At 48.4% G+C, this 10867-nt stretch overlaps 4 protein-coding genes across 4 annotated transcripts; 2 read left to right on the top strand and 2 right to left on the bottom strand.

Moving 5' to 3' along the window:
• The first annotated feature begins 416 nt into the window (after window positions 1-416).
• Window positions 417-2741, top strand: FOBCDRAFT_222529 (uncharacterized protein). The gene is made up of 4 exons (XM_031183359.3): window positions 417-1256; window positions 1508-2060; window positions 2167-2412; window positions 2463-2741. The coding sequence occupies exons 1-4, from the start codon at window positions 811-813 to the stop codon at window positions 2580-2582; spliced, it is 1365 nt and encodes a 454-aa protein (XP_031039001.2). The 5' UTR covers window positions 417-810; the 3' UTR covers window positions 2583-2741.
• A 3185-nt stretch (window positions 2742-5926) lies between these two features.
• Window positions 5927-7047, bottom strand: FOBCDRAFT_222525 (uncharacterized protein). Its single transcript, XM_031183357.3, has 2 exons — window positions 6719-7047; window positions 5927-6668 (listed from the first exon to the last, which is right to left on the bottom strand). Exons 1-2 carry the CDS (start codon window positions 6801-6803, stop codon window positions 5989-5991), a joined length of 765 nt encoding a protein of 254 aa, XP_031038999.2. The 5' UTR covers window positions 6804-7047; the 3' UTR covers window positions 5927-5988.
• A 1793-nt stretch (window positions 7048-8840) lies between these two features.
• FOBCDRAFT_33315 (uncharacterized protein) lies at window positions 8841-9774 on the top strand. Its single transcript, XM_031183353.3, has 2 exons — window positions 8841-9340; window positions 9395-9774. Exons 1-2 carry the CDS (start codon window positions 9064-9066, stop codon window positions 9526-9528), a joined length of 411 nt encoding a protein of 136 aa, XP_031038995.1. The 5' UTR covers window positions 8841-9063; the 3' UTR covers window positions 9529-9774.
• FOBCDRAFT_222520 (beta-lactamase-like protein) lies at window positions 9692-10864 on the bottom strand. The gene has a single exon (XM_031183356.3). The coding sequence runs from the start codon at window positions 10658-10660 to the stop codon at window positions 9743-9745; it is 918 nt and encodes a 305-aa protein (XP_031038998.2). The 5' UTR covers window positions 10661-10864; the 3' UTR covers window positions 9692-9742.
• Window positions 10865-10867: the final 3 nt, after the last annotated feature.

The raw sequence follows: 10867 nt of genomic DNA, 5'->3' as shown, positions 1-10867 counted from the left end.
ATGAATGTTCGAGACCGCAAGTGAGGCGTATCCCCTTGGCATCTTACAACGACGTAATTCTGGTATCAAGACTTGAAGCTTGTAGACCATGTTTGGTGATCTTTATGCAAAGCTTACTACTTGCCACTACGGACTGGTCGGTGATGGATTATTCGGAGGATATGACTCTTTCTCAGCTCCGGAGGGATTCTGATCAGCGTATATGGTCCGCTCCGGTAGATAAGATGATCAATACTGACAAGCAGTGCTCTCAGCCTGGTTATTCTATCTTTATTTCCCTTCTTGGTTTAGCTACTTCTTGACTGCAGATTCCCATTGCCAATTGGGGAGTCTCTAATGCCGTAATTGACATGGGTTGGTAGAAACAAGGGCCGTTTTGACCAGCGTATCAAGTTGTCGATCCATTAACTGAACCACTTCGCTTTAGTCTAATTGAATCAAAGATTATGTTTCTACTACAATAGCTTTATATCTTATTCCAACGACTTCATCTGCAGACATACTTGGATACTCGGTGACACTCTCATGCTGATGCTTCAAATCATCAACACGAAACGCGTAGTCACCTGACATGACACCCCGCAGATTACAATCCTCCCATCAGTCCCGTAGTGAGGACAAGGTGCAGTATCAAACAAAGCCTAACGTGACGTGGATCAGCCACGACATCTCATCCCCCGAAAAACCCTTTAAACAAATCCGAAAACGAACAATGCGCTGCATGGCATTGGCTGCAGAACCATCTCTAAACGACGTCATCATTCGACGTTAGGCCAAGCCCCTTGCCAATTCACACCTCCAGGCAAGGCCATGCAGAGGCTCCCCAATCTCGCCCCAGCTCCCCCTAAGCCCGAACCCCCGGTACCACAGCCTCAACCTCATCAGCAGACCGCACGCCCGCGGGTATCCCGGGCCTCATCGTCCCGCAAGTCCGCGACGAACCACGCGTGTGTGCCGTGCCGCAAGACAAAGACCAAGTGCGATGGGAGACATCCCTGCGCGAGGTGTCAGTTCAGCAGCAATGTCTGCACCTACGATACGAAAGTGTTGTCGGGGGAGACGCTGAATAGATTGACCAATGCCGTGAATGAGCAGAAGGGGAGGCTGAATCAGCTTGAGACTATACTCGCGGCCATGAGGAATGGCACAGATTCTGAAGCTGCTGAGGTTATGTCTTGGATAAGAATAGGTGAATCTGTTGAATCTATTGTTTCGTACATTGAGTCAAAGTCTAGGGCTGTTGTTGTGCCTCAGAGGTATGTGTGTGTTCTTATAAGTCTATTCGTGGGATGTTAGATGTGCGATGTCATTCTTACGTCTCACATGAGACAGCCCCAGCCATGTATTTCAAGTGAAGTGCAGTCTTGCTTACATTGTTCTCATCCAATTCTCATTTCCTTCACTTCATATGAGAGAAAACATGCTCTGGTATAGAGAAAATGTCTTTTCACCAGATGCAAATGAGTTCCTGGGCAATGAGATGTGTTTAATATTAACTGACCACCAGGCTCGTCGGTGTAAATCACCAAGCAAAGAGCAAATTCATCGAAACACTATTCGACAGAGCAGAATGGCTCGACGGCACCACCTTTGAAGCCGACGCCATGAACATCGACCTGGGTTCCCGTACAAAGAGCTACTTCTCCTACCACTTCGGCAACCTCCCCTTCTCCAGCGGTATAAAAGCAAACCACTATCCCGCCGTCGCCCAGCAAAGCCAGCTACAAAATTATTACGCCAAGCACAACTGGGCAATGATGACAGCCAACGACGGACACGGTGTTGACTCTGTGACAAAGGCTTGGGCGGACACACTCAAGAAGGCGAGGCAGTTGGTTACAGAGGGTGCAAAGCCTGATGATCTCACGGGGACGTTTCCGTGTGTGGCGGCGCTGTTTGATAAGGATGAGTATGAAACTGCGCCGATGATAAGTAAATGGGCTGTTCAGTTCATTTATAGTGCGAGGAGGCAGGATTACTCGTTTACGTCCATGGCGGCTGTGTGGGTTGTTTGGGTTGTGATGAGATGGCAGATCAATCCGACTCCACAGACATATGCTGTAAGTACACACACTCGTCTCAATTCTGGCAACACAGGATAATGGTGTGCTGCACCTATTGAGACCAAATGAATTTGGGTGCTGGAAACCAACTAATACTCTCTAGGATCTCCCTGACTGGATCCGACCAACTGAACTTCAAGTCTTCGTCCCTCACATTGACATGCTGGATTGTATATCATGGCCGTACTTCCGAGACTACGTCATCCAACATCCTGAAATGCAGCACGGCGAATTACAATGGCTTGCAGCGTGTACTTCAGGGGTGCAAGTGAACTGGCGCGGCACAATAGAGGAAGCACTCTGTGTTGACGGTCCGACGGGACGGAGACGGTTCACAGCGGAAGCTGAGGTGAGACCCCTCGAGCTTTTCTCTTATGTTTAGTAACTGATATCTTGCAGGCGACGATTAGAGACCTGCAGGAGTGGTCACTTGCTGCATCGTATCGCGCCTTCATGCCTGGCATCGATGGGCAAATTCCTATTAGAACGGCAGAGGACGCTGGAGTTAAACAGGTGTAAAAGTTTTAGAGCGTTATCATGTAGCGATTATAATTGATGCAACACCAGCGATTTACATGCTTCATTTCATGTCCGCGGAGTTGATGTTGGGCATTGTTCTGTCCCTGCGGAGTTCTTTATCCCGAGGTGCAAGTGCAATTAGCCATACATGAATTGTAACTAAGGCTTTGTTACGTTCTGGAGAGTATCTTCTGGTTCATAGGGGCGATGATGTGCCGGGATATTGAATCACATTGGTGATTCGCGCTTCGATCGCCTCGTCTCATTCCAACCATCAGGGTGGAGGCTTGAAGCTAAGGCTTCTGGTAACGCGTTCACCAGATTGTCTCTTCACGTCCGACGGCGGAATTGATGAGCTATCAAGATACATGAACTCCACTAGCCCAGGTGAAGCAGCCGAAGACATCCTCCGACTGGGCCAGGCTGCGGTGTCCGCCTCGGGGAATGCTGAAGGAAGTCACGCCAGACATTTACTTCTCACGCCTACTGCTTTAGCACCTAAATGGCTTCAGCGAAGTGAACATGTGCGGAAGGCATGGATCTTGTGAAATTGGTGGTAAACTCAGCAGCCGCAAGTGATCAAGACAATTTGACCTTGAGCTAAGCTTTGCACTCGGGACTGCCATGATTACTTACCTCAAACATTTCAGTGGATTCTTGCCCTTCAAGCGCGGCTTATTGTTGTTACTATGCAATTTATTTGTCAAAAAGATTTTGCCATGTTCGCTCAAGATGTCCTTGGGATCACTCTGCCACTCCGCCCTCCATCTCCTCTCATGAAGGCATTCATCATAGGCAGTATAACGCCCGGAGAATTTTTGCTCTTTTATTCACTGTTCTGGTCAGACTGCAAAGGCATACTTCTATCGGTCATGGATCAGTGCGCCCAAGTAGGGACGGATCGACGAATACATCACGACTAGGGTTTACGAACTGCCTGCTGCGGTGTATATATATAGAACCAGACATCGCTCAAATTTAATAAATGACTCCTTATTAGTGATAGAGTATTCTTGGGATAGTATGTCGAGCGCCCTATGCCTCTGGGCTCCTTGTTGCGAGTGAGGTCCATCTGTTGAACATGGTGGAGGGGGACGGCAGGGTGGGATACCTTCTACTCGGTGTTCCCTTATGTGTTCTGTATTTACCAAGGGCAACATTAATTGGAAGACGCATCTGAATGGCAATGTCGTGTATCTTGTTCTCATCTGTACTCTAGTGCTCTCACTCTCCTTGTTAGTCCTTCAGAGGTACTCACGATACGCACGCGGAAAATGGACCTGTTATCGGAGCCCGAGGATACGGGTTCCACAGCCAGTTCGAGAACTGAAAGATACACCATACCTTATTCGAGTTTCAAAGAAGCTGATAGCAGTGGCACTCTTGATAACCCAACGCAGGATACTGTACCAAACCCGGCCATACGCTGGAGATCAACCGCTAGACAACCTTTCTGTTACTAATTGTCGGAATAACTACAAACATGTGTATGCTTTAGATGTAGCGACGGTTGTATACACAAAACGGGACACGCGAGACCTGCAATGTGCCCTAATAGGCGTACACATTTCTACAACATGCAGCGACGACTATAGTTGAAGACGCTATGGTAGGCTGCGTATGAGTGGTCCCTTGTACGATTCGTCCGTGTCTCGGAACACCAGATCCGTTCAACGTGAAGCTACTATAGTTGGTGATGTTTTAGTGTTGAGCCATATGAAGCAGAGCTGCTGTGAGAAGCACTCTCCGCAACAAAACGGGACTTTGACGCACCCATCTTTGGTGAGGGATGCCATCACTCTCATCTCAATTGTAGGTGCACCGGTTTGAGCTTCATGCTTTCTCTAACTGCTCGTCCTTTAGAAGGGCCCATTCGTTTCGCACGGCTGCTATGCCTGGAAAGCGTCGCCAGCTGTCGTCACGTACTCATGACATTTCATTGCGGAAACGCGGCCACCAGTCTGTAAAATCCGCCAAGTGTCTACAAGAACCTCATCAGAAAGGTTTTCAACCTCGCTGGCGTACAGGCCGAGCTCAGCGACCCAAGTACCACTGACTATGTCTGCTATGGGAACTTGTCATATCGTCTTCAAGAGCAAGGGGAGAGCAGCGCGGGATTCGATTCTTCAGCGAATCGTATCAACACAACGACGTCCTTCAAAAGCTGTATCCGTCGTCCTCACGCACTGTCCTGCTGGTATTCGTTCAAGACCCCAGGATTCTTATACGGCTTCAAGCGCTAGACGATGCAGAGTTTGGGCATCGCTGGTACTGGGAAGAGACATGTAGATGAGGTGACGTACTGATTCGGATGAGGGAAGAGATAAGAGGTTTAAGGCTGGCTGGCGATAATTTATATGGCGCCCCGGTAAGTATATGTTGGTCGTCGAAGAGTCGAAGTACTATAGAAGCTGATGGCATTTGTTGGCATAGTCTGGTGTCATCGACCGCGCTCGTAAGGGAGGATATTCTCTCCGTCACCATTTTGTGAAACTCCTTTGCAGTTCTCAGTGCTATCAGACCAATGCGTCTTTCGATCAGTGCCCCGACGAGAGTTTTCTATATGCGCGCCCTTTGAAGTGTAAGATTGCTCTCTTGATCTTTCACGTCCATGAGGATGCAGTCGCGGAACGTGCCCGACATGCAAGTTGAGCCCATGCCTCTCAAAACCAGAGAACTTTCTCATCACTTTGGCTTCGGGGTTCCTTCTTATCGCCGTCAAGACGCAAACTGTCGTCTCCAGTCCCGTCCAATGTCGTAGTTCTCAGCGAGTCATCACCAAGTTCTCTTCCTTCGTCGGTTGCTACCTCCTGCACCGTTTGTCAGCGAGTTCAGCTTGCGAAGGAGTTAAATCATTCTCCGGTCAACTTTTCAGTTATTACAAGCTTGACTTTGTGAGTCATCGGCGAGCGTTCATCTTCCTGGAGCTTATCCCAACCACGCATCTCAGCGCCTGTCACCAAGCTTCCCCTCACCGTCAGAATTTAGCAAGCAAACAAACTCCATTGAATTGACGTCAAAGTCGGACGCTTCCAAGCATTACTGTTTCGGTTATGTAAGCGCTATTAATATTACTGTTTAAAGTGCTAACAGGCAGCAATGTTAACGCCATTGACTCTCACTAACTCAAGCTGCAAACATCCGGTGGTGCCGACATTAGTGAGCTGACTGCATAAAGCTTGAGACCCAGCAGCCCGGACTACATTACCTCGTGTCCTAGCTATGAAGGTTTAGGGCTGAAGTGACATAACGGGTCTGGAACGTTGGATCGTTGAGGGGAAGACGCCGTGACTGGGAAGCTTCGAGGTGTGACGACATGGGGTCTTCAGCTCATGATGCACAGATTTATGGCAGTTATTCATTATCTCTTCTAGATGATGTATGCTTAAGTAGCTAACTGAATGCATCATGCACTGCTTCGTCTGGCCTTGAGCTCAACAGGATGCTGGCTCTCATCGGTATTAACAGCATACCCAATACCGAGATAAACCCCATTAAAGAGTCCCCTGTAATAGTAGAACTGATCATACGTCCCCGGAAGCTGAGAGCATACGTTATTCTCACCATCACTAATGCACTGTCCAGCTTGAGCTTCACATGCAATCTTCCGATCCTCCGTCTGCTCGCACGTAAGGGCGCCAAATGCAGGATTGTTCAGCGACTCGGCACTGCAAAGCTTGACACCGTTGGGTGTAGTACCATCTCCGTATGCAACACATAGGTAGAATCCGCCACTTGTTTGGAGATAACTAGTCGTGGAGTCGATGGAGATGATCAATGGACCGCTGGCGATGAAGCGTGGTGTTGGCCATACTACCGGCGAACCATCGCGGTCTGCGCCTGAGAGCTCTTCGCTGACGGCGCCCTCGACCTTTGCGGCGAGAATGAAGGTTTCGAGGGGACCGGCGATGTCGCTTGTTGTTGTTTCGGCGACTGTGAGCGTTGAAGCAGTGGTTTCGGTGCTGGTGTCGACAGTGGTTGCAGCTTCGGTGATGGTTACATCTTCCACTGTCGACGTCGCGATGCTGGTGGATAACTCGACAGAAGTTGTCGTCGTAGTCTCAATCTCAGCGGTCGCAGCCGTGACTGTTGACAATTAGTTCCTCAATTCCACCAGACATTGCAGAAGTACTTACTTGAACCACTTGACTGGCGAGGTTTACATACACTGGCGGCCGCAGCATCCGCCGCAAGCAGCGACCATAGAAGCGCGAAACGCATATTGACGATAAAATAACGAGCGACGACTGCCAAAGCAGATGAAAGAGCGGAATTACCCCATCGTCAATTCTGAAGACTTTTTTTCTATGGAATAGGAGATTAAACTATTGGGTTCTCGATGTTGACAGGCCCTCAGGGAGCAAGAAAACCTCTGACGTTGAATCAGGGTGCCAAAATAAACTGGTCTAAAGTACTAATAAGATATATTAAGTTTACCTAAGTCTTTTTATCACTTAGATAAGAGGTCCTGGGCTTTTTTGCCTCCCCTCGACAAGAGAGATTGCAGCTGAATGGCGAACTAGCAAGCGCTAGTTTGTGACTATTGACGGAGATTATTGTGATCGACTCGGTTATCAGTCTTAAGATATTTTTGCTTCAGCTTTGAAGATCGATCTATTTAATGTGAAGCGTTTGAGGGTATCCAGGCGGCCAGGTAGGGTATTCACTCAGGTGACGCTTTGGGATATGGATGAGAGTCAAATCATTCGGAAGCACCCTTGGGCAGCAGCTAACCTACAAGCCGTTCAAAGGCCATTGAACAAAAACCCATGCACCAATTAGACTCTCCTTTGCTTCAGCGATGAACCAATGTCTCAATTGTTCGTGATGTGATCAGTATTCAAGAAACCTGATGCAACATGCCATCTGGCTATGCCATGTGGAGATTTCACACTTACCAAACCTTGTCTCCAACCACAAACCACCAAACCTCCTAGCCAAACCCAATCCACACACGAAGTGCCAGTCGCTCAGAACCTTCTTCATCAAGTCCAAGCTTAACTCACGATCTGGAACAATAGATCCAAGGTGGCATCTGGGGAAAGTGCGCCACAGCCAAAGATCTAACGCCACAAAAGTATTAATAAAATACCAGCTGCTCGGAGATGACCATGCAAGGTATGTTGTTTGCTGTATCAAAAAGGAAGAAAAAAATAGCACGTGTTTTGTCCGAGGCGCAGTTTTTGTTCATGATTGTGGTTGAGTTTGTATTGTACGCCACGTAATTGTGAATTGTGGTCTTGGCGGTGAACGTATATCCCTTGCATTTGGGTGAACCGTTGAGAAACACTGCCTCAACTGCTTTCTCAGAGCCACAGTCTTGACCGTTTCAACGAATATACTGAACTGTCCAACTCAACGTTATCCGGTACATTCAATTACTTGAGACTTCAGTCACTAAAAGGGCTCCTCTGCCAGTGGAACCCAGGGTCCTCCCGTGCTATGTATGTACCTATTTTATGGGGCGGGGCAACCGGATGTTTCCTCCCTCAGCCTTAAACCAGTCTTGGCTTAAGATGCGACTGTGAAATGTGACTGTGACTCAAGAAGACAAAAAATCAATGATGTTTACTCTACCCGGCTATAGCGGCTTTCACGGGTACAGTAACAGACCTCAAATCACCGCTACTTATCCCGTAGACCGCAGTATGCTTCTGCTATCTTCTATCCGTCGTCATGGTTCTATCATCCATGCCACTGCTGTTAGGCAAAAGCTTATCGAACCGCCCTGTCTTTGGCGTCGTCGTTATCACAAGCCTGTCCTTGTGACCCCTAATCTTGATTCTTGGTCTTGGGCATCAGATCAGGCTTGCAAGCCTCAATCCATCCATGGTCCGCAGATCATGCACTAGCTTGGCGTCGAGTGACAGGCCAACTGGCCCAGTACGTACTCAAACTGCCGAAAGGATTTTCTCTCTCTCCCGTCTCTTCTCGTATGCAAAGTCGATCACTTGTGATGTTATTCCGTCAGGCTATGTTCCGATGATGACACCCACCCTGATGACAATATCGTAGCCGTAAACTCACTGATTACACGGACTTAAGCATGTTTTATTCCCACATGTGACTCACTGACGCCTTTCTTGGCTCATCAACAAGAGCTCCCAGCTGTCTCAGACCCTCAAAGTGGCGCTCTCCCGCTGACTGCGTAAAGCTTCCCACCCTCCTGTTTGTTTGTCTGCGGCACTCACCGTGGGACAGGTTCGTTAGTATAACTTAATCGGGCTCGCCCTGATTTTTTGTTTGTTTTGTTCGGAGCTACGCTTTGATATAAATAAGCAGGGGTCTGCCTGTCATATTGGGCCAGAAGTGTGAAGTGAAAACCCCACTACAGCAGAGACAACTCACGAGCCTGAAATCAAGAAAAGGGCGAGGAAAAAAAGAAAGGAGAAGATAATTGAGGCTGTTTATATAAGACCTCAGCTCCTTCTTCTCAACATTCATCTTCAACCATTCAAGCCTATTGTCATCACCACCCAAAATGTATCGCGAGAATCATCCAGGCCCTCTCTCCCTCCCCGCCATGTGGAGTCCCCCCTGCGACGAGGCAATCCCTCTACCAAAACAATCCCACCACGATAACCAACGATCCCGCCAAGCAAGCACATGTTCTGAACGCAGCTGCGAAGGCATGAGCCTCGATGAGACGAGGGAGCTCTGGAGATGTATGCTTGAGCTGCAACTTCGATATGGATGTTATAATTCCACGAGGATCGATATGGCCATTGATGCTGGCGAATGCGGCGTTGACTTGATGCGTAAGTTCCCTCTTTCTTTGGATTGGGTGTTGAATTGATACTAATTGTTAATAGCGAATCGCTTTATTATCGATACGCTCAACGAATCTGTCATCGATCTTCCTGATGAGGGTCGAGAGCTACTGAACCGCTATCTATGTCCATCGTCGCCGATGAAGCAGAAGTGGAAGTTCTGGAAGAAGGACTGAGCTTTGCGTACCTTTTTATCAATTGTGTTTATGGCGTTGATGGATGGAAAGACTGAGATGCATGAGCAGGAGTTGGATGCACGTTAAATACTTGATCGATACCCAGATATCAGAATGGCCCTGATTTATTTACATATTTTTAATTGAACAAAATCGTCATCATCTCTCATCTCCCATACTCGATACACAAAAAGCAATCGATATACGTCACACATCACAGCTTCTCCTCAAACGCTTTATCCCCAATAAACCCAGCCTGTATCTTCATACTCTCCAAAACCCTCCCCTTGACATCCTCACTCTCAATATCCATCCCCATAAACCCACCATGCGTAGCCCCAAACTCATACCCCTTCAGAATCCCCCACATCCTCGCCATCTCCCCAACACCCAGAGGAATGAAGTTCGGAATGCTCCACAGGAACGAGAAAGAGTTCAACCCAGCCGGTCGGGACCGCGATTCACCGGTGGCGTCTACACTCCAGTTCCCGACGCCTGACGCCGTCGTCATAAGCGTGTCGGCTATGAACAGCCGTGAGTTGTAGTGTAGCACCATGGAGCCTGGGAAGTGCCCGCCGAGCTTGATGGCTTTGGCCGTGGAGAGGATGGGCGTTTCGAGGGTCGTGAGGAAGATTTGATGTGGTGAGGAGAAGGTTGTCCAGATTTTGTCTTCGGCGGAGAGATACACTGGACAATTGAATGCGCGAGCCCATTGAACATGGGTGCTGTAAAAATGCGGATGACTTATAACAATCGCCTTCAACCCTCCCTCACTCTTAATCCTCTCAACAGTCTCATCATCAAGCAGCGTGATACAATCCCAGAGAATGTTGCCCTCTGGCGTTTTGATAAGAATAGCACGCTGTCCAATAGCCAATTTCGGCACCGACGAGATGAACGTGATATTCTCATCAGAAGAACACTTAGTCCATTCGTTTTTATGCTTGTTTTTCAATTCCCCCAGCGTAGAGAACGACTGTCCAGACGGCGGGACGAATTGGCGCGGGTCATCGCAGATGTGACATGTCTTGAGGGTGCTGCGATCAGACGTTGGGAATTGAGTTCCGCAAGTATCGCAGACGAGCCATGAATCGGCAGTGATGGGGTCGTAGGGCTCTGGGGTGAAGCTCATGATGGGTTTAGCTTGCGATGAGACGATCTTGTACAGAAATAGGGAATTGGGGGAGGATATTCTTGTTTTCTTGTATCACCTTTTATCCCCCACCTTTGAGCGACCTCGGCCGAGTTGTCACAGGTGCTGCTGCAGGTTTGTTGCAGATATGATTGATCTGTAAGCTCTCCTCTGTAGTCAATTGACGTCACCCTGTCGAGTTGTCCC

Source organism: Fusarium oxysporum, chromosome V (assembly GCF_013085055.1).
Source record: "Fusarium oxysporum Fo47 chromosome V, complete sequence".
NCBI lineage: Eukaryota > Fungi > Ascomycota > Sordariomycetes > Hypocreales > Nectriaceae > Fusarium > Fusarium oxysporum.
Note: the sequence above shows the minus strand (reverse complement) of the source record. Positions and strands in the feature narration are given on the sequence as shown.

What these genes read in the sequence shown, in the direction of transcription:
- FOBCDRAFT_222529 (XM_031183359.3), top strand. Translation starts at nt 811, where the DNA reads ATGCAGAGGCTCCCCAATCTCGCCCCAGCTCCCCCTAAGCCCGAACCC. An exon ending in GCTGTTGTTGTGCCTCAGAG is followed by an intron (nt 1,257 to 1,507) that starts GTATGTGTGTGT and finishes ACTGACCACCAG; the next exon opens with GCTCGTCGGTGTAAATCACC. An exon ending in GGTTCACAGCGGAAGCTGAG is followed by an intron (nt 2,413 to 2,462) that starts GTGAGACCCCTC and finishes GATATCTTGCAG; the next exon opens with GCGACGATTAGAGACCTGCA.
- FOBCDRAFT_222525 (XM_031183357.3), bottom strand. Translation starts at nt 6,803, where the DNA reads ATGCGTTTCGCGCTTCTATGGTCGCTGCTTGCGGCGGATGCTGCGGCC. An exon ending in TCGCCAGTCAAGTGGTTCAA is followed by an intron (nt 6,669 to 6,718) that starts GTAAGTACTTCT and finishes AATTGTCAACAG; the next exon opens with TCACGGCTGCGACCGCTGAG.
- FOBCDRAFT_33315 (XM_031183353.3), top strand. Translation starts at nt 9,064, where the DNA reads ATGTATCGCGAGAATCATCCAGGCCCTCTCTCCCTCCCCGCCATGTGG. An exon ending in ATGCGGCGTTGACTTGATGC is followed by an intron (nt 9,341 to 9,394) that starts GTAAGTTCCCTC and finishes AATTGTTAATAG; the next exon opens with CGAATCGCTTTATTATCGAT.
- FOBCDRAFT_222520 (XM_031183356.3), bottom strand. Translation starts at nt 10,660, where the DNA reads ATGAGCTTCACCCCAGAGCCCTACGACCCCATCACTGCCGATTCATGG.